General features: G+C 33.2%; 1 protein-coding gene across 1 annotated transcript; it reads left to right on the forward strand.

Annotated features, from left to right (window-relative positions):
* Nucleotides 1-4,034: 4,034 nt before the first annotated feature.
* LOC140436194 (NACHT, LRR and PYD domains-containing protein 12-like) lies at nt 4,035-23,076 on the forward strand. The gene is made up of 6 exons (XM_072524892.1): nt 4,035-4,262; nt 7,767-8,034; nt 12,720-12,938; nt 13,085-13,314; nt 15,668-15,833; nt 22,742-23,076. Exons 1-6 carry the CDS (start codon nt 4,153-4,155, stop codon nt 23,054-23,056), a joined length of 1,308 nt encoding a protein of 435 aa, XP_072380993.1. The 5' UTR covers nt 4,035-4,152; the 3' UTR covers nt 23,057-23,076.
* The last annotated feature ends 1,110 nt before the right edge of the window (nt 23,077-24,186 follow it).

Consider the following 24,186-nt stretch of genomic DNA (forward strand, 5'->3'; position numbering starts at 1 on the left):
ATATATCTTTATGGAATAAAAAATATATAGATTTTTACAAACGTGTATTATTATATATTTATGAGCAGGATTCAGGGTACGAAATAAGATATATAATCTTTTGTTAGACGGACAATTGTGGAATTTTTGGAAACTTTAGTCTTAAACACTACTACTACTAGAATAGAAATGGCAAGAATCACGTTCATAAAATTGAAGAACTTACTTTGCAACCGTAACCTTAATCTAGATATCCGCACAAGAATGCTACGTTGTTACGTTTTTTCTACTTTACTATACGGCATGGAAGCGTGGACAATAAAACAGTCTGAAATCAAAAAATTAAACTCCTTTGAGATGTGGTGCTACAGGAGAATCCACAGAATATCGTGGACTGAAAAAGTAACTAATATAGAGGTGTTACAAAGAATGAAGAAAGAATGTGAAGTCATAAAACTGTTAAAATTAGAAAGATTCAATATCTGGGTCATATAATGAGGGGCGAGAAGTACGTATTACTTAGATTAATTATGCAAGGGAAGAGAAACCCAGGACGACGCAAAATATCCTGGCTAAGAAATTTGAGAGAGTGGTTCGGTTGCAGCTCATTAGAATTATTCAGAAGCGCGGCCAATAAAATTAAGAGCGATGATGATTTCCAACCTCCGATAGGAGAAGGAACCTGAAGAAGAAGAAGTCTTAAACACCTATAAAAATGTGATGTAATGTTAACAACTAAAGTGAAAATGGAGGACAGCAAATTCTGGATCTAATGGGAGAGAGAAGAAGCTGCAAAAATAAGGATGAAATTCAGTACAAGCGGTTACAAAAGATCATTAAGTGCATAATAAGAATGGCAACAAAATCATAATACGCCATAACATAAACACAGAAGAAGTACATAAACAGAAGAACTGCAAAGAAAAGACAATAGCTTTAATCCACATAAAACAATAAAGAAAATGACAAGAACAACTAAAAAACACTGGAAGTATTTTACTAGTCAACGATGGAAATATAGTGGACAATATAAAGAAATTACAAAGGTGGCAAGAGTATATTAAAGAATTGTTTCTAGAGAGGACAATGTTTATGAATCGGAACTAATGTCCAGATATAATGGAGTCAATTTAGGTCCTAGAGTCAAACCGGTACACTTTCTTACATAAAATTGGCCACTTGTTCCTCTCAAATTCTCAGAATTTATCTACATATCACGGTTCGTAAGAAAAATTTCCAGTTGGCGGTATACATAACCCGAGAATTTCATAAAAATAAAAACTTGATCATTCGTTCCAAATGTAGTTTATTTCGATTAAGCCTAACATACTGATTCAAAAAATATATACATGCTTTATGAGAAAATACACCGTTTGGCAGGAAAATGGAAAAAAACTATAATTTTTTGTATTATGTGATCATCAATTACTATTTAAATGGGAATAAGCCACAATTAAAGGTTAAAGTACGTTTATTGACGTTTCAATTTCCACTTCGGAAATCGTTTGTATTTTGAGAACGATTTCCGAAGTGGAAATTAAAACGTCAATAAACGTACTTTAACCTTTAATTGTGGCTTATTCCCATTTAAATAATAATTACTTTAAAATGCCACAAGAAAATAGCTTCAGAACAATAATATGTGATCATCATTTAAAAATCGGTTAATCGGATATATTGGCGTCGATTTAGGCCCTAGAGTCAAACTGTAGTACTTTTTTTACATACAATTGGCCGCTTGTCCCTCTCCTATGCTCAGAATAATTTTTCTACATCTAACGGTTCGTGAGAAAAATTTCCAGTTGGAGGTCTACAGTCATGTCCTGAAAATTTCGTGAAAATAAAAACTTAATATTTCGTTCCAAAATTAATTTATTTCGATTAAGCCTGACGTACTGATTTAAAAAATATATACATACCCCTATGAGAAAATGCACCGTTTGGCCGGAAAATGGAAAAAAATGAAAAATTTTCAATTTGATTTTTGCCAAACTGTGGATAGGGAATAGAAAAAAAAACATGTTTGGTATAAGCTAGACGAAGGGCATCTATAAACATTAAAAAAACGATTTCTTAAAATTTGAATTTGCCCAAAAATATTTAAAGCGTGTACCGTTAGATTTTTTTTTAAATTCAATAATCGGCCATATTGGCGTCAATTTCGGTCCGAGAGTCAAACCGTTGTACTTTTCTTACATAAAATTGGCCGCTTGTTCTTCTCGTATGCTCAGAATTTTTTTGCATATAACGGTTCGTGAAAAAAAAATTCCAGTTGGAGCTCTACATACCCGAAAATTTCGTGAAAATAAAAGCTTGATATTTCGTTCCAAGTTTAATTTATTTCGAGTAAACCTGACATACTGATTAAAAAAATATATACATGCCTTATGAGAAAATGCACTGTTTGACCGGAAAATGGAAAAAACTATAACTTTTGTATTATTTGATCATCCTTTTAAAACCCGTTAATCGGATATATTGGCGTCAATTTAGGTCCTACAGTCAAACCCTGGCAATTTTGTTACATAAAATTGTCCGCTCGTTCTTCTGCTATATTTAGAATATTGCTACATCTAACATTTCATAAAAAAATTCTAGTTGGAGGTCCTGAACATTTCGTGAAAATAAAAACTTATTTCGATTAAGCCTGACGTACAGATTTAAAAACTTTATACATGTCTTTTGTGAGAAAATGTACTGTTTGGCGCCGGAAAATGGAAAAACTGAAAATTTTTCCATTTTTCGAGCCAAAATGTGGGTAGGGGATAAAAAAAAACACATGTTTGGAATAAGCTAGACCAAGTGCTCTATTAACATCAAAAAGACGAATTCCTAAAATTTTAATTTGGATTCGAATGATCGGGTATATTGGCGTCAATTTAGGTCCGAGATTCATACCGCTACATTTTTTTCGATAAAATTAGCAACTCGTTCTTCCGTTGTACTCAGATTTTTTTTTACACCTAACGGTTCATGAGAAAAAATTCCAGTTAAATGCGTATACCTCCTGAAAATTTCGTAAAAATAATTGATAATATTTCGTTCCAAATTTAATTCATTTTGATTAAGCTTAACGTGCTTATTAAAAAAATATGTATGTACATATGAGAAAATGCACTTTTTGGCCGGAAAATGGATAAAACTGTAAATTGTTCAATTCAATTTGTCCTTTTTTTAATTTAATATAATAGTCTCCCGTTTTATACCGCTGTCGCGGCTTTGGGAGTATAGCAGGGTAGTCTGCTATATCTAGGGCCTACGGTATACAAGGAAGGTAACATGGCCAGTGCTACGCTTCAACCGTCTATTATTACCCCTGGTTTTACCCAAGGTACTCATTTTTATTCAGACTGAGTCGACCTGGGGCCTATAGACATTTTTAAAATGTCTAGATGTTCTTGCCGGCGGTGGGATTCGAACCCCGGACCACCGGCTTGCGAGTCAAGCATCCTACCGCTTGCGCTACGCAGGCCCTAAAACATGTTTGGATTAAACTAGATCAAGTGCATATACCAACGTCAAAAAAACGATTTTTTTAAATTTGATTTTGTCCAAAAATTTTAAAGGTAGTATCCTTGGATTTTTTTTTCAAAATTCAATAATCGAGTATACAAGTATTGGCGTCAATTTAGAACTTTCCTACATCTAACGGTTCACGGTTTTACGGATAATAACCCTTAAAACATTGTGGAATAAAATTATCAGATTATCATAGGAACAAAAACATGGCAAACTTACCGTAACAAAAATGTAACTACTATGTTAAAACAAATATAACGCAAATTTTATATGAACATTGTATATTCTTTTTTAAAAAGAAACTTCAGGCAAGTTTGTCGCATTGTAAGTTGGACTTAAACTTGGTGCAAGTTTGTACAATTGACATGGCAAGCAACTTATTTTGATATATCGAGGTTGTTGTAAGTCTGAATCAATTTTATATTGTTATCTAGGTTGCGTTCTTAGTATTTTTTAGATATTTTAGTATTACCTTCTTTGCTCTTTGGACCACTCCGGTGAAAGTAATCATTCGTCTAGGCAAATAGTGGATTTTTATTGAATTTTATTATTTATACATACAAAAAGTCATTAAATAATGTATTTGTTAAAAACGTCAAAAAATGACATTCTATTTTCCACCGCATATTAAAAAGTACACATATAGAACTGCTAATGGGCGACAAATTGCTAAACGAAGATTTCCTTCGTCTATTTTGTGAAAAGAATTCGGATGGAACGATGCACTTACGACTTCAAGGAAGAGAATTGTTTCAAAGATTTGGGTTAGTACTTATAAAATAGAATTACTTTTCGGACCATTTGCAACTGTGAATAAATTTAGAGACATACTGCCTAAACTTTTTTCTGGCTGGAACCTATATTTATGTGTTTGCGTCGTGTTGTATTTGCATTGCCGAAAAGCTGCAAATACGCTAGAGTCAAACAAGAAATTTGACTTTGTTTGAGTAATTTTGTGGAAATATCTTGCGAACCATTATTAGATATCACGCCAAACGACGAGACTAATCCAAAAATAAAATGTTAAGTTCAACAAAAATCCTTAAATGTACATTTATGTTATATTATCTTCCTATCAGCTGCCCATTTTCTGTTGTGATAAACTTGTTATGAAAGGCACCTTGGTTTGAAAAGTGTCCCGGTCCCCATCTGATGGGGACCGGGATAACGCAAAGGAGAAAATTGTGGTCAAATTCAAAGTATTTCAGTTTTTCTATTTTTAGCCCTATTTTGATGAATTTTTTTTAGCACACTATGTAAAATTTATAAATTTTAATTTAATATAGTTAGTTTTTAATAAAATTTTGTATTTGGCTTATTATACGGGGTTAATCGAAAGGTGGTTTTTTATCCTAATTTTGAAACAGCCTGTGGAATATTCCGTTAACGGATTTTCGTAAAGCCTTGTTTTCCGGTTGCAACCATGTCTTCTAAGTATTATGTTTTTTGTTTCATGTAAAAATATGGATTGGTTCATTTTTAGGAGCGAAATGACTTTGTCACCCACAATTTACGACTTTTCCTATTATTACCATTATCTTTTGTATCAATTTGTAATGCGACGATGGGGGCTTTGGTGACTGATATCGAAGAAATGTCATATCGACATCCCAGAAGCACAGTATTTAAATAATGATTAAAAGCAAAGACATGATCTTGGTTTCAGCGAACACGCTGGCCAGTTAATTTTATTAATAACAACTTCCTCTAAATATTGCGTGGCACACATTGCAGAATGGATAATAGAAAATCATCGCCAATATATTGAGAAAAGGGTACTACGTCATTCGCTAAAATTTCCTCAATATACCGGTGTGCAGTCAACGAACCCTCAATAAACACCAATTCAGTGTGCGCCTCTCGGGATATTCCTGCCCGTGCCATCACCGAACCCCCTCCATGGCTACCGCGGGGACTGAAAGTGCACTCCGCAAATCTCTCTCCAAAGAACATTACTCCATTGTCCTAAATTCCAATGTGAATGTTCCCTGGAAAATTGTAGTCTAGCCACTCTGTGCCGTGGAAGTAATTTCTACCCAGTTGCTGGTCTACAACTTTGCAAACCAAATTCATGTAATCTTCGACGAACTGTCAATACACTTACATTATTGCCTCGAACCTCTTGAAGTTGATTTCTTGTTTGCACCGCTGTTAAACGACGATCCCGCAAAGCGTTGACTCGTATAAAACGATCATCTAAAGCGGTAGTTTTGCGCCTCCTGTCACTTCCTGCTTTACGCTTGTTTGTTCCAGTTCGTATAAAACGTTACACAACTCTTTGTATGATAGAGCGATGAGTGTGTAGTACTCTAGCCACGACATATTCATAATTTCGCCCATCTTTCGCACAATCTTCGACCAAGAACCATGATCAATCATGGGTACACAAAATGTAAATGTCAATATGACATAATATTTCATATTGACATTTACATTTAAATAACAGTCACCAAAGCCACCTCGTCTTATTATAAAATAACTCCAAAATAATCATAATTAAAAAAGTCCTAAATTGTGGGTAGCAAATCCATTTGGCTCTAAAAAGTGAACCAAGGCATATTTTGACATGAAGCAAAAAAATCGGTTGCCTGTAAAGTCGGTTTTACGGGCGAAGATTTTACGTGACAACGTCTTTTTCTCGGTAGAATATTTATTGATATGAATATTATTAAATTGCACAATAGGAACAAGGAATTGAATGAAAATAAGAATTGCATTACCGATTTATTAGGTATTTTATATATTATTTATATTTTATATATTATATTTTTATATATTATTTTATATATTATTTATTTTATATTATAGTATTGATCTTATTATTTTCTACAAAATTTATTTGAAAATTTTTTCGATATATCAATTAGTTGCGGAGATATCGATCATTGAAGTTATTGTTTGCTACCAGTATTTTATATATTTATTTTTTTCAGTTATAAAAAATTACTGTTTCCATTTGTGTCTACCAAATATGGTCACATGTATTTGCCTACATATTAAATAATAATAAGTACAGATAATGTTATGTGACGTTCACTTCTGATTATATATATTTTAATATTTTTAATTTTAAAGAATCAATTTGAAAATCAAAACACTTATTCAGATCGAAGGTTCAAATTTTTGCTAAATAAATTTGAAATTAATTAAAATTTGTAAATGTAAATGGTAAAGTTGAAAATTAAAACATTTACTAAAATTGGAATTTGAAATTCTTGCTAAACACAGTTAAATTCTAACTCCGCGCGTGGTGATTGGTCGGTTTAGTTCGTTTGTTTGGTCGCCCTGTTTTGACAGGTTAGAAGTTATAATTTGTTATTTTAAATGTTTGACTAGCAATACGCGCTGTTTCTTCTCAATCGACTGAATTACGATTGATTGCAGAGTGATTTAAACTAATAATTTACTTAACACTATCAACATTTGTCAATAGTATGACATAACCTATAAACTCAGTTTCTCAACTTTTGTGTCAATCTAACAATTAATCAATCAATCATAGTTTACGATAATGAAATATTAGTGTACAATTATTTACCTTTATTGTTGTAGTTGTTGTAAATGACGAATCTAAGCACTCCACATTTTCACTACAGACACAGCTGACGATACTTTCAACGATTTTCAACTTTAGCGATTCAACGCGCCTAATTCTCTAGTGCCGCGCGCAGCGGACCGATCATGTTTGAGTGGGAGAGAGACGCAAGGCATTCGCCGGTCCGGCGGGCCTCTCTCTCGTTCGGCGACTCACTGTAACAGACGTGAGCGGGCGTTACACTTTTTCTTAAATGACTCCGAGCCACAACCTAATTTAAGACGTTGTCACGTCAAAAACATAATGTTTAGAAGACATGGTTGCAACCGAAAAATAAGGTTTTACAAAAATTCGCAAACAGAATTATTCAACAGGATGTTTCAAAGTTAGGATAATAAAACCACGTTTGTCAAATATAAAATTTTATCAAAAAACTGACTATACCAAATTAAAATTTATAAATTTATACACAGTATGCTAAAAAAATCATCAAAATAGGGCTAAAAATAAAAAATTGAAATACTTTGAATTTGACCAAAATTTTTTTCGTTGCGTTTTTTTTTGCATTTGAGTTTATATACTTTTAAATTGTATCTATAATAAATATGGTAACAAGAAGTAGATCATATTATCCATTTATCGTGTCTAGATGGATTAAAGCTATCTATCCAAACCAATTTTTTGGGTTTTTTTTTTATTTTTTAATGAATATTTATTTTAATAAAATTTGTAGTCATCGTCTGCGAGCGAAACATATGAAGACCATAGCATACTTCATGAGAAAATACAATCAAATAATTAGTGTTAACCTCAGTTACAACGATTTTGGGGACAAAGGCATGAAGATCCTGTCAAAACATTTTTTCAACCATCGAAATAATTTACTTTATTTATGTGCTATACAATGCGATATCCATGCAGAAGGTATGAAACACTTTTCCTCTGCCAAACATTTAAACCTTATTACTTGCGAATTAAACGGAAATAAAATTGGTGCAGAGGTAAGAAGCTTCTTATGCTTTATATTGAAAATATTCTTAATTAGCTGACTGAAAGATTAACAGAAAATAAAACAAAAAAACAATCACTTAAACATATTATGCATGAAAAAAGTTTAATCAATTTAATACTTTCAGATAAAAATATTTATATTTTTTGCGTTAAATAAATATATATAATAGTCTCCCGTTTTATACCGCTCGCGGCTTTGGGAGTATAGCAAGGTAGTCTGCTATATCTAGGGCCTACGGTATACAAGGAAGGTAACATGGCCAGTGCTACGCTTCAACCGCCTATTATTACCCCTGGTTTTACCCAAGGTACTCATTTTATTCAGGCTGAGTCGACCTGGGGCCTATAGACATTTTTAAAAATGTCTAGTTGTTCTTGCCGGCGGTAGGATTCGAACTCCGGACCACCGGCATGCGAGGCAAGCATCCTACCGCTTGCGCTACGCAGGCTAAATAAATATATAACTGTTATATAACGATGACGATTTTCCGACATGCGAATAATTGACCATGCGCGAAACATGGAAACTCTTTGTGAGTGATGTCACTCGACGCTGAGGAGTAGGCAGATTGAGACCTCAGTGCCGTTTGATGGTTCTTGTATTTATACAGAACAAGATACTGGTACGTCACGAGTGAGGGGATTAGGCAGATTGAGACCCCGAACTCGAACGAAACTGTATAAGTCTTGAAAATAACTCCAAAATGGGTGCCAAAACGTCGAGCATTAAATTCTCAACCCGGTTCTTCCCGAGAACTTGGTAATTTTCATTTGTCTCAACGCGGAAATTTATCCGAACATATATATATACAATATATATATATATATATATATACAGAAACACTCTTTTGACTTTTGGTCTAGCTTTCGGAATTGTTTTATTCCTTCTTCAAGACACTGTAATTAGAAGAATGTGTAAATATTTACAATATATCACAAATTGTCAGTGCAACTTACTATAGATAAATTCACATTCAGATGGCAGCGTTCCAGAGATAGGCCTGTACTTTCTATATGCCAGAAATAACTACATTGTTGTCAGTTTTTAATCGTACCTACAATCGTACGTTATGGGCCGGCTCCTATAAAAGAATTATAATTTCGGAAATATTTATGAATGTGAAACGGAAAAATACCACATTTTTTTAATTATATAATTTTTCTGTTGGTATTTTAAAAATAAAAAGTTATATTTCGGAAATCTGGTCTTTTCAGAATTATATCTTCTGTTCAAAATTGTTTACAATTCGTGGAAATGAAATAATTATTTGTATAATCCGTTTTTGATCTTAATGTCCTTTTAATGACACACTTTCTCTACCTGCATTTACAGTTACAGACATTAAAAAATAATTTAGAATTAAAAAAATATACCTATTTATAAATTTAAAATTATTGTCTAATGCCAGCAATTATAAATTCAGGTAAATACTTGAGAGTCATTAAAAGAATTTTCAGTTGATATCAGACGTTTGTGTCGTGTCAGTGTCAAAATGGCCGCGAGTGTAATAAAATTCAAAAACGGTAATTTGGTAAATAGTGAATGCAAAAAAATAGTGTTAAATGTTTTTAACTATTTATCAAACAGTAATAATGATAAAAGTGTATCAACAATAGTGCGGGAAGTTTCTGCTATGACTGGAATCTCTGAGCGAACGATATTCCGATATAGAAGTGAAAGTAAAAATGGTCCACTCGTAACTCCTATAAGAAAAAAAAGAACCGGTTATTTGAATAGTCGTGAGACATTGTTCAAAGTTCGATATAAATTTAAAAACCTAGGTAGCACTTTTTCAGTTTTCAGCATGTTTTCAATGACATGTAATTTTTGATGGTGTTATTGTTGTTAATGTAGAAAGTTTGAAGCCAAAAGTACGTGCTTGTTGTTAGATATGAGTTGCTAAGTGATAAGCAACTGCACTTACACCCTTGTGTTCTAGGGGCCTCAATTAGGGGTTTTTTGCAATTATCTCAGTCATTTGTTTATGTATTTTAATTTACAAACTAAAAAATTAAAAAACTGTTTAAGATCTGCAACATTTATTTGAAACATTTTTCCCTAAAATGCACGAGGAACAAAATAGGCAAAAAAATGATTTTTTCCAAACTTCATCTTTCTTTAAAAAATAAACAAAGCAAAATTGGCTGTAATTCTTCAAGGAATTATCATCAGTTATCCCTTATCTACCGTTTAGAACATTAAAAAACCTGTAGAATATTTTTCATATTTTTTCCCTATTAACTGCGGTATTATGTATAAAAGCATTTTAGGAATTATTACCATTTATTTCATTCACGAATTTTCTATTAACAATTTTAGCTTACCTAAACATATCTTAGTTTACCGTGAGTTTGGCCCTGCTTATTTTACAAAAGTAGCAAAACTTACAATGGCAGTAGAATTGGCAACGCTGTTATCCTATATCCGTACACTGCCATCTCAACGTGACTTTATCTATAGTCGTTGAGATTATTTATGTAAAGCTATGACACTCAACATTAATAACACATATAAACTATAACATATAAAATAATGAACAAAATACATTTTAAAATTTAGTTATGATAGTAAAAATTTTCTTTGTGACATCTTTTAATGGTGTGTTTTAACTGATCCATAGAGAACAGAAAGAAAAAACAAAAATAGTATGATTAAAAAGTAATTAAAAATAATTAGCCAGTTATAGAGGTTATGGGAGGCAATAAGTTATTTTTTAGTAATGTTTCTTTGTTATTTGCGTACTTAGGTTAAGTTACATTCAAGTTGTTTTGTTTTATGTTTTGATATTGTTATCATTGTTCATTAAAACCCAGATCATGCTGTTGCTTTTAATCATTATTTAAATACAGTGCTTCTGGGATGTCGATATTGGATTCTTTTGATATCAGTAACCACAGCCCCCATCGTCGCATTACAAAATAATACAAAAGATAATGGTAATAATAGGAAAAGTCGTAAATTGTGGGTGGGAAAGTCATTTCGCTCCTAAAAATGAACCAATCCATATTTTCACATGAAACACATTACTTAGAAGACATGGCTGCAACCGAAAAACAAGGTTTCACTAAAATCCGCTAACGGAATTATTCCACAGGATGTTTCAAGGTTAAGATAAGAAATCACCTTTAAATACCACCAAAATATTATTAAAAAACTCACTATACTAAATTAATGTTAAAAAAGTTTTACATAGTGTGCTAAAAAAATCATTAAAATAGGACTAAAAATAAAAAAACTGAAATACTTTGAATTTGACCAAAATTTTCTCCGTTGCGTTTTTTTGCATCTGAATGTATATATGTAGGTATATAAGAAAAATTCCATTGAGTATTTATAATAATTACTTGTAAATGTCTGAGAATTCAGGGGATTTTTAGATGTCGTATGTGCACCTGTCTTAAAAATATATATGATAGCAGTTTATGTGTTAAAATCTGTTGTATTGTATCTTATCTTTCTTGTCTTCTAGTGTGCTATTTTCAATAGCAAATATGTCCACCAGCTCTTGTCAGGCAGATTTTTTAAAAATCTGTTCTTGTATTCGTCATATTCCATGTTCCTAATACATATTGAACTGAGTTTATTAGTCTAATTTATTAACTTTATTTATTATTAAATGTAAATAAACACTTAGTTTATTAAAGTCTTTATTTGTACAATATCACACTAATTTATTTCACACTATAATTATATAATTTATTTACAACATTTATTACAATTTATATTCCCGGCAATACGCGCGTTACATTTCAAAACTCGACTCGATATTAATTTTAGACTGTCTTCAAAATGAAAAGGTTCTCTATATATACAAAACAGCCGCTATTTCAGAGCTCCGTAGAATTTCGGCCGGCGACCCTTGAACTCTCTCGAACCGGATTTTGACCTTCCTGAATGTTCTCGATTGCCATCAACCCAGACAGGTTTTTATCGTAGGGGAACCCACTAGAAAAAACCTTGTTGAAAACAATATGTTTACAGCTCAGGTCATGAGTCATGTTTATCGTAACAATATTCTCTTCTGCAATTCATCAATGAACATTTCCCTATCCAAATTTTCTACTTCCATTGTAGATAGATGACTTTTCAACAAGGCAGAGCGATGTCAACTGGCAAAAGCGCGCGCTTGACTGTGAATATGTGTACCATCACATGCCAACTAAAGGCGTCCTGCAAACGCGGCGTTTAAAGTATGTTCTACGAGCGCCACGTTTTGACGATGTTGGTTCTACACGCGCTTGCATGTGAACTATACATTTGTTCCTTGGTACTTGGAACGCGACGTTAGAAAAACGTGGCGTCTAACGCGCTTATGTGTGCAGGCTCTTAGGGCTATTTCACATTTTTACTGAAAACAATGATACAAATTTTACAGGCAAATTAAATGCAGTTAAGATAGGTGAAATATTATTTACCTTACACCCAGAAATTGATAATTATATTAAAAAAATTCAATCGGACGCTACCGGATTAGGATAACATTCAAAAACTATGCTAGTGCAAATAACTTACTTCTAAATTGCTTATTTAAAAAAAATCTAATCGCATATTCCATAGGATCCATAGAGGATTGTCGAGCCAAAGATGACGATGATGATGACCCTCTCTCGCTAGGATTTAATCTAATATAAGATGTATGAATATTGAGATGGAATATTTTAATTATTTTTCTAGGGTGCCCGTTACATAGCCAGACTTATAGAACGATGTCCCACTTTAGAGCTTATGGATATTGCCGAGACAGATCAGACGCTCGAAAGTATCGAGTCAATTTTAATTGTTACAGAAGATAGCCATCTAAAAGCCCTAGATATTTCGAGGGTAATACCAAACTCGTTCTATACCAGATACAATGAATCAACTTTGGCTGATGATCTTGCAGTTGCCCTTAAAGTAAGGAGATACCATACTTAATATACCAAATTCTGATGTAGTAGACGAAACTACTATAAAAAAGTAAATGATATTTAAGAACATAACACATGAGGAATTATAATTACATTTTTCTGTTCACATTATTATTTTTGACCGTTTTTTAGCTCAATGAATACCTTATTGAACTTCACATTCAAAAGCTAGGATTTGATGGACATGATGTAGAAATTCTGTTAAGTGGTTTATCTGCCAACAGAACTCTTGAAGTTCTAGACTTGGGCTGTAATCGTATAGGAGACTTAGGAGTAGAGATGCTAGCTGTCTGGTTAAAAACAAGACCAGCGCTAAGGGTTCTTAATATTTCAGCCAACAATATAAGAAATACAGGTGCCAGGTAAAATAATTATTATCTAGTTATCTTCTTCGTCAAGTGCAGTCTTCGTTTTGAAATTTGAAAATCATCAAGGCCATGCAATTTTCTAGACTTCTCTTCTAAACAGATAGATATTGAGGGTGTTGAACAATTTAATATTTGCACATATATTTGTTTTTCTTTCCATTTAACTTCTTACAATTATTATTTTTTGCATTAAGAGTTGTAGAAATTAATAGTTCCCTCTCTTATAAAGTACCCCAGATATATTTCTCACTTTTTTAATTGGTTTGATATGTATGAATATTATTTTGGCATTCCAGTCAGGTTTTGATATAACCATAAATTTGGATTGCTTAGTCCATATTTCTCACTAATTACACGACTGTATTAAAAGACGTTCATATGATTTGAAGTTTTACACCTATGTATGAATACTGTATGGCTCGCATATCTTAGATTACTAACTCTGTTTCCGTTATTTTTTATGCTGTGTTCCTGATCAACCAATGCTTTGTTTATACTGTCTTTCAAATTCATATTGAAAATGCGATACATATTGGCGAAATTATACAAACCTAACGTATTATTCGCTTTATTTATTCTCTTCAGATCAGTTATATCTTCTTCTAACTGTACCTCTGGTAATGAAGATATGTGCAAGAGATTAAAAGCGTTTGAGATATGGCTGTATCGGAGAATACTTAAGATCCCGAGGACTGACTGGGTCACAAATGAGGAGGTACTTACAAGAATGAAGACGAACAGAAAAGTAATGACCACCACCAAATCTCGAAAGTTACAATACTTCGGATACATTATACGAAATAAATCCAGATATGTTTTACAAGCTATTCTGTAGGCAAAAATATTTGGAAGGCGAGGTCCAGGAAGAAGAACATCTAAACTTGCGTCAACACAACGACTGTGCAGCTTTTCCACGTTGCTGCAGGCAAAATAAAGATAACCATGATACTCGCCACAACAAGAAGAATCACTACAGCTCTTTGACCATAGTAGGGATATGAAATATTTTTGGATCGAGGTTTTTTTCTGTAAAAGTTTTGTTAGATGTCATGGCAAACTTTATCTGAGATTTTATTATAGTCAATAAAGCATAACCACATATATTGATTAATGTCAAGGCATCTCTGGGACATAATATTAAGTGCGAATAATGCTTCATGGATGACTAGACCATTTCCAAGTTCCAGTGCTCCATGGAGCTCTATTAGACATCTTCAAGGGTCAAATTATTTGAAAAAGAAGACGTTCGACTCATGTGTGCTTCCAGTCATGACTTACGGCATCGAAACCCTTTTCTTAACCTAGGCCACAGCAACCAAACTCAGAGTAGCTCAAAGAAGAATGGAACGTTCGCTACTTGGGCTGATTCTCAGAGAGAGGGTTGAAAACAAAGAAATAAGGAGAAGGATAGACGTCACAGATGTCATATAGCGCACAGCATGACTAAAGTGGAACTGACCGGGTGAGACGTAAAAAGAATCGATGGGAATTGGCTGCAGGAAGCTCAAGACCGACAGAACTGGAGGAAATTAGGGGAGGCTTCTGTTCAACTTGGGATGCGGAAGGCTGGTTGATGATGATGTTTCAGGTAATCTGGACAATTTCTTTTCTTAAGTTGTGTTATAAAGGATGACTCAGTTCACTGATCCCAGCCATAACTGTCTAGGAAATTTAGTAATTATTTTTTGCTAGGTTGATACATTTTGACTAACTAGCAGTAGCTATAAATTACTAAGCAACCAAGCATACGTGTTCATAACCAAAATTTAAACAAAAAAATGATTATTCTTCATTTTTTAATGAAAAAATTCTGCATGAACTTACTTCTCGTTTTAAAATAATTTCATATAAATACAATTATTTATTTAGACATATTACTTAGTTTATATAATAGTTAAATATACTATTAAATAATATTGACTTACATTTTATTACAATTTAATATTTCGTTTAAATTTGACAGATCTGTCAGAAGTAAACAACGTATGCTTTGTTAATACTTCAGCAGGTGGCGTTAGGAGTAAACTTAATCCATTGAATTACTTGAATATAATTGAATTTGTTTAAAATTTAAATAATAAATACTTAAATAATATTAAAATTACTTTTAATTCAATTTTAAAAATATAGAAAATATAAAATAAAGCTAGTCTACTGTACCGCCTACTGGAACATATTTTTTTCTCTTAAAACATGTGTTTGTAAGTTATTGTTTTTTTTATATCCTAGCATATTTCTTCTTTCTGTAAATAGTCTATCAATTTAATTCATTTTAGTTCTTTTTACTATTCGTTCCAATTTACCGATCATAATCCGATCGGGATATTAATCTGCTTAATATTTTTAGAGCTTTGAGTATGGGCATGCCCTATTCCAAGTTAAGAATGCTAGATATCAGTTCTAACCATCTAGAAGATGTCGGTTTAACAGACATACTTGATACTATTAAAAAATATAGTCAAATGAGAATCTTATTCATGTGGGGCAATAAATTTGGACAAACAGCTTGCAAGGTGAATATAATAAAATTTCTTTATGTAATTATAAAAATGAATTTTTACGACTACTGTTTAAGTTGTTCATTCGATCTGAATTTCACTAATTCATGTGTTGTGTCGGCTATTCTATTAAATCTGTACTCTAAGTAGCCTTGTATAATCATACCAAAGGGGTTCAAATCGTTTGAGACAACAATAATACGATGATAATACCATCATAATGGTAGAAAGTCTAGAATGATCTTCAAACTCTGTTGAATGAAAAAGACTTAACTATCAACATAAAGGAAACGAAATAAATGGTCGTCGTTAAAATTAATTTGAACAATAAGTACTAAAATTAAAAACAAAACACTGGGCACGCGGATAAACTGTAAAGTTAAAAGTAAAATTTGTATTAACTGGCGCTCGGTATTATGTAATAGAAGTATATCACTGATCACGCTTTTAATAGCACTAAAATGCTACATAATGTGTGCAAAAATCCATACACAAACAGCGACAACTTATCAACACTAGTAAAATGAGAAAGGTCCAATACTTCGATCATGAAATGAGATGGCGTAAATACCACTTAATGCGGTTAATCATTCAGAGAAAAATAGGTCAGACGAATACAGCTATCCTGTAATCACATACCGGTTCAATAAGAATACACATTAAAAACAATTTTTGTTTCAAAAATCCTTTATAAAAGGTACTCTCTCTCTCCAATGGCGCTACAGCCCAAATCGGGTCTTGGCCTCCTCCAAACTATGCCTCCAACCTTGTCGGTCCACGCCGATCTTCTCCAGGTTCTCACGTCTAGCAAATTTTGCGCGTCCGCTGCCACTTCATCCTCCCATCTTTTCCGTGGCCTTCCTTTTGCTCTTGCGCCCTTCATTTTACTATCTAGGGCTCTTTTCGGCAATTTTTTTGTCTCCATTCTTACTACATGACCAGCCCAGCGAAGTCTCTGAAGTTTAACAAATTCTCAGATCGGTGTCTCTTTGAACAGTTGGTAGAGTTCATGGTTGTACCTGGATCTCCATACTTCGTTTTCGTTAATGAGTCCAAATATCTTTCTTAGGACTTTTCTTTCGAAGACTTCCAGTTTTCTTTTTGAAGACTTCTTTACTATTCTTCTTTGGATTTCTGGTTCTTCTGTTCCATCCGTGTTTAATGCAACTCCTAAATATGTGAAACTTTCTACCGTTTCAATATCGTCCTCTAATTTAACTGTGCGTCTGTTTCCCCTAGCTCTTGCCTGTGTTAACTTTTTTGTCTTTTGAATATTTATTTCTAGTCCGGTCTCTTTTGCCTTTGTTTTTAATTGTAAATATATTTCTGCCGCCTCTTCTGTTCTGCGAGACATGATGCTAATATCATCGGCATAGGCGGCAATCTGTATTGATTTATTTGTTAGGAGATTACCTCTTCCTATATTCAGCTGTCTTATCACATATTCCAAGGTCAGCTTGAATAGTGTCGGTGCCAGCCCGTCTCACTGCTTTAATCCTTGGACTATTGTAAAGTTTTCAGTGAGCTCATTTTGGACTCTGACAGTTGCTATTGACGAATCCATTGTTGTTTTTACCAGTCGGATGTATTTTTGGGGGATATTAAACCTCTGCAATATTTGATATAACTTGTTCCTATTAATTGAGTCGTAGGCTTGTTTGAAATCTATGAATATGTTCTGGACGTCAATGTCGTATTCCCACGATTTGTTTAAAATTTGTTTCACTGTAAATAGTTAATCAGTTGTAGATCTTCCTTGTCGGAAACCGGTTTGATATTCCCCGACAATATTTTCAGTTAGTTGTTGGAGTCGTTTGTTTAGTATGTTAGTAAAAATTTTGTACGTCGTGCCCAAGAGGGTTATGCTGCGATAATTTTCGCATTTCAGTGTATCCCATTTTTTATAGATTGGGCATATAATCCCGGTTTTCCAATCATTAGGGATTTTTTCATCATTCCAAATCTTGTTCATGAGCATATGCATTTTTTTGTCCTACTAGGTGATCGCACCTAATTTATATAGCTCAGGGGGGACGTTGTCAATACCTGGAGCCTTATTGTTCTTTTGTGCTCGTATTGCCTGTTTTACCTCTTCCATCGTTGGGGGTTCTATATTTTCGGTGTATCCCTCATTGTGATGCATGTCCATATGCTCTTCATTTTCTTGTGTCCCTAAAAGAGTTTGGAAATAGGTTTTCCAGACTGATTTTATTTCTTTTGGATCACTGGTTATTTGCCCTTCTTGATTTCTGCATAGATTTGTTCGGGGTTTATATCCTTCTCTTAAATTGCGTAGATATCTGTACGCCTGTCTTATAGTGTTGCTTTGAAGATTTTCTTCCATTTTCTATATATTACCGTTTTCGTATTTTCTTTTCTCTGTTCGGCATATTTTATCGACCCTCTTGTTGTATTGCATCTTGCATCTTGGTAACTTGCCCTTCTTTCTCTGGTTCTTCTTTCCATACATTTCTTGTGTTCTTCATTTCTTTTCTGTATGGCCTTATTACACTCATCATTGAACCATTCCCTTTTTGTATTTTTTTTTCTTGCCTATGATTTTTCTTGCTGAGTCAATAACTTTTGTTTTGATTTCTTCTCGATGTTCTTCGGTGCCTAGACTGCCTGTGTCTGTCAGTGTTTGTGTTATTTCTCTCTCATAGTTCTGTTTGACATCTTGTTGTTTCAATTTTTGGATATCTAGCTGTTCTGTTCTTTGTTCCTGTCTTTCCCTCCTGTTTCTCTGAATTCTGCATCTGTATTTTATCTGTACTAGGATATCGTCAGAACCGCAACATGCTTCTCTTCGGCTCTTCACATCTTGTATGCTTGTTGCGGCCCGTTTGTCTATCAAGACATGATCAATTTGGTTGGCGGTTGTTCCTCCAGGCATAATCCATGTCGCTTTGTGTATGTCGGGGTCGGGGAAAAAAGTCCAACTTATGATCATATTTTTTCTACTGGCAAAGTTGATAAGTAATTCTCCATTTTCATTGGTATTTTGATGGAGTGAATGTTTATCAATGGTTCCTAAGAAAAGTTCTTCTTTGCCTATTTGAGCATTCATATCTCCTAGTACGATCTTGATGTCGTTTCTTGGTGAGCTGTCGTATACTTCTTCCAGCAGTTCGTAGAAATCTTCTTTTATTTCTATGCTATGTTCTTCTGTTGGGCAATGTATGTTAATGATTGAGAGATTAAAGAATTTTGTTTTTATTCTTAGTTTATATATTCTCGCATTCACTGCTTTGAAATCTAAAATTATAAAAGATACATTATATTCTAAAAATGCCCTTTTTCTCTAGTCGTCTACAACGCCCTTTGTATCTGCATTCGTTCAGTTAGAAGCTGTTTTTTCTGTGGTCGCATTGCCCTTCTACCATTCTCCAAAAGTCTTTTCGAAACAGTTGCCTCATAAATCACTACATCTGATGTTGCTTGTTGGAGCACTTGACTTGTTTTTCTTGGGTCCAATTTGCTCTTTCGAAGTAAATATCTTTCATCCGTTGGTGTTTCTCGTTAACGCCTTAAAATCTTGCTTACTTTTCCCTGACACTCCACACGTTCTTGAGATTTCTCTTTGTGACATAAAAGTGTGTTCACTTAACGTAATAATCTTTTCACGCTTCCTAGGCGTAATATCCATGATGAAATTAAACGAAACAGACTCACTAATTACCGAAAACAACACAAAATAGCACAAAACAACACAAATTTAGTAAGAAATACACCCTAAAACACCCTCAAATAAAAGACGGCGAAAAGTAAGGTTATATTTTCAATACTTGGTCAGTTGTATAGTTTATTTCCATCATATTGATAGCACATTATGTATGCAAATCCCTAAACTGTTGATACGGGTGACTCAATGAAAAATAGATATTTGTCAACAAGTTTACAGAAGTATATAGGAAAACAATTTTAAATTGAGTATGACCACCAGATATAAAGGTTGAAGCAGAATAGAATACAATAGTTTTGAGGGTTACTAATCCCTAAATAAAGTTGCCAGTGTCGGAGTGATGGAGATTAACAGGTACTAATGAATTTGCAAGAAATGTAAGATGTTTATTTTATTGGTTATATATAAAATAATTTGTGGCCGTAACAGGCGCCGATTTGTTAAAAAATGAATATTATTTTAATCAAATTCCATTTCAGATTCACTGCTTTCTTCAGAATCTAAGGAATCTTCAACTCCAATGTTAATTATTACCGGTTCCAGCATTGCATCAGTCATATTATCCAAATTCCACATTTTATTTTCTTCCTTGTGAGCATGACTAACAGCATTTTTCCAATTTTCTGGAGTTACTTTTGATAAGGAATGTTCTAATAATTGTTGTAAGTCTTCTAATTTAAAAGTTTTGTTGTTGCGTCCGACTTCACCCTTTACTTGAGACCATATATTTTCTATCGGATTCAGATCACAGTGGTATGGGGGTAAACGTAAAATAATTACATCACGGTTTAATGCCATTTCATCAATTATATATTTTTTATAAGCTGCTTTATGTTGCCTTACAATAGGTAATAATTCCTTTTTTGTCGAATTTTCCCTGTACTCAATTGCGTGTTTATCTAACCATTAGATTATCTCTCCTTTTTTCCATGCCGTTGTTGGCAATTTTTCTGCTAGTCTTGAATGGTAACTAGCATTATCCATGACTATGACAGAATTTTTTGGAATTAAATCCAACATTTGTTCAAAATATTTTTCGAAAACGTCAGCAGTTATTTCCTCGTGGTAATCTTTGGTTGATTTTGAGGCAAAACTTAATAATCCACCATTGACAAAACCGTATTCGTTTAAAATATGGGTTATTATGAGTCTGCGTCCTTTTCCAATGGGAATATTGTTTATTCCAGTAGATACACCTTCGATGAATGCCTGACGGGAACTTTTCACATTTGTATCAACCCATAGATATGGTATAGTATGACCTTCATTTAGCCAAGTCTCGTCCAAATAAAAAATTGTTTTCCCTTCTTCTCGGTACTTTTTAATAATTCTTACATAATCTCGTCTCCAACATACAATGTAATATTTTTCAATTAAAACGGATTATCTTCTATTCTTTTGCCAACGAAATCCCATCTCTCTCAATAGTCCCCATAATTTCTTGTTGCTTATGATTGGTAACTCTTCGTTTTCTCTAATTAATGTTTGGATTTTGTCCAATGTTGGAAATTCTTTGTTAAAAAAAATGAGTGGACGCTGCGTCTTATCATGTTTTTATGTATTTCTTCAATTTCCAAGGGTTTACTCCCTGGACTCTTCTTGGGAGATGAAACAGTTCCTCCTTTTCTTTCTTTTAGGAATCTATAAATTGTTGCTTCTCCAACGCCTGTCATATTTGAACACATGTTAACGATTTCACGAATATTACTTAAAGGGCGTTGATGTACAAGTGCATCGTGTACATTTAATATTATATTTTTCTCTCTTAGACTAAAGGCACCTTTAAAACTACACTTAACCGGGATAAAACCTGTTGTCGACGTCATTTTTAAATGCAAATAACAAAATATCGACACCAAAAACGTAGGTAGGTAAGACATGAACAATGTACATCTACAAACTAAATGGAAGATTCAAACAATTTCTAATTTATATTATTGGCATAAGCTGTAATGTGGCATAAAAACTACTTAAACTATCATTAGTGAAGCCTTATCAGTAATTCCAGGTAATCGTTTAAAGAAGGTATTATTTTTGTGTCAGGCGATATCTTGTATAGAAAACAATAATCACCTTTAAATTACTGTTTACATTAATTTATTTCGTGGAACATTGAATTCTCTCGTTAATCACCCGTGTATAATTAACAATAATCGTGTGGCATATATACCGACGTTTTTTACGCATAAAAAAGGTATAGTGAGATTAGTGGACACTTATTTTACAGAAGATTTTTTAAAAGATAATGAATTGTTGACGACATCTTAAAATATTAGTTTTTTTTATTTATTTCAAAACAAGTATAGGGTGACGGCTATGGTTTTTTGACCTGTTGAGGATTTGCATACATAATGTGCTATCAATATGATGGAAAAGGACTATAAATGTGTGGACGGACAGTGTTGCCACAGTATACGTTACAAATCCATACACAAAACATTTTACCCCTCAATCTTTATTAATTAGAAATAATCCACCATCATACATGTAATTTTCAGGTACCAAATGTTGATCTAAAACATATAGGGCCTTATTTTCATTTTAACTTATCCTAGCTTTATCAGATATATGTAATTATGATTGCCTATTTTTAATTCAAATATCTCATAGTTTTATTCCATTTATACATTTGTTTTACAACCTCCAACAAAATCTTTCAGGGTATACTCCAACTTAACCCGAACATATTGATCTTTCTATTAATTGTCAGGCATAATTATTAATATAATAATTTTATCATATTCATTAAAACATTGTTGGCTAGTGTCACAGTAAGACACACACTTTAACTTATATTACCTGCTTTGTTCATACATTCTTCCTAAAAATGTCATTTTAATCAGTTGCTATCCAGGACCCATAGAGACATCTTGGCTTGGGTTAGCAAACCTGGGAGTCTTGCGTTGCCATGAAGTAAATCTGTTAAAACTACATTGTTAATATTTATCGACAAATATTAATTAACAAAGTAAATATCATTTAATGAATTTTTACCCACATATTTAGTGACTTTACTCATGTATACCTGGTAAGTGGTCAACCGCATGTTCTTTAACCTTGGTCAAAATTTAATACTTAAGTTTGCTTTCATTAAAGTGTCGATACTTATTTTAGTTAGCTGTGTATAGGCCTTTCGCTGCTATACCTCGAGTTATCGAGCGTAGTTTTGAAATAAAGTTTTTATGATTTAGTTTTCCTCTTATAGAAAACATATTTTTTAAAAAATATATCTTCATTGTAGAGACTAGACAGAATGTTGAAATCTTCTGCACTGGACCAAGATTATGTAGACGTTAAAATATACGTAGTTGATGGCAAGTATGAAGCTGCATATTATCCTATGAATCTCTATAAACTTAACTACTATTCAGTGGTTAAACATGGTTATCCTGATACCATCAAAATCATACGAAATACAATTTATGGCCCCGATGTTCTTCCTAGAAAACTGTTGGATATAACTCATATGGATAGGTACCCGAAGGTAGATGAAAGTCTAGGAGTGTATGTAAAGAAAGAAGCTAGATGTGAAGAAGATGACAATAAACACGATTAATAAAAAATGAGTTTATTAGATATCATATATTTTATTAAAACATTAGTGACAATTTTGCAGAAAGTCCTTTTGTGTTCTCTTAGAGATTATTCTCTAAGAATATATCTACAGCTACTTGCTGGCCAGCCGTGGTAGAGATACCCACAACTCCGAAACGACACCTCTCAATGGCTGATAGGGAATGTCTTTGGAACATATGCTGCAGATTTGTTAATTGAATATAATCCACATGCTCACATACAGATACATACATACGCATAACACACACACACACACACACACACACACACACACACACACACACACACACACACACACACACACACACACACACACACACACACACACACACACACACACACACCCACATACAGACACACAGACACACGCATACTTATATCGTGCTTAGTGAGCAAATCACATACAGGCGTTCTACAACTGGTTCATCATACTATGGTCGCACTACTGTGCCTGACAGCATTTTGTCCCAAATTCTAGGAACAAAAATAAACAGCAAGACAAAATAAAAAAAAATACTTCATCAGAAACAATATTTTCAAATAGACCTCTAGATAATATAATAACTACTCTACAACAAAGAGTCGCTAAAAAACCTAGGAGCACTCACGGGAAGACTAGATTATCTAGCAACATCATAAAAGCATTTTTAATATGACAGTAGTATATAGACACAATTCCGACCTGATCGTCAACAAATTGTAACAAGCATTGGATGAGACTCCTTAAATAAATTAGAAATACAAAAAAATAAATGCCTTCGGCTTTGTCTTGGATATTTGAATTCTATACCCGTTAATATAATGGAAGTTGAGGCGATAGAACCACCTCTGAAATTTCGACGGGAGTTTTTAAGTGATAAATTCATTACTAGAGCCATAGGGAAAAATACTAACTAGCTACAGTATATACATATTTTATCAATTTTAGATCTAACTCATAAATATTGGGCAAAGAAAAAATGTTCTCTTCTGGTAAATAGTTACTTGAGGATATATCAATACCGACATACTTTCTATACCTACGTATGAAAATCAAATTTTACCTATGTAGTATGTATTCCAATGTATTAGAAGAGCTTTTCTCAAAACATATTAATACCTTTTTTATGG

This window comes from Diabrotica undecimpunctata, chromosome 3 (assembly GCF_040954645.1).
Source record: "Diabrotica undecimpunctata isolate CICGRU chromosome 3, icDiaUnde3, whole genome shotgun sequence".
Classification (NCBI taxonomy): domain Eukaryota; kingdom Metazoa; phylum Arthropoda; class Insecta; order Coleoptera; family Chrysomelidae; genus Diabrotica; species Diabrotica undecimpunctata.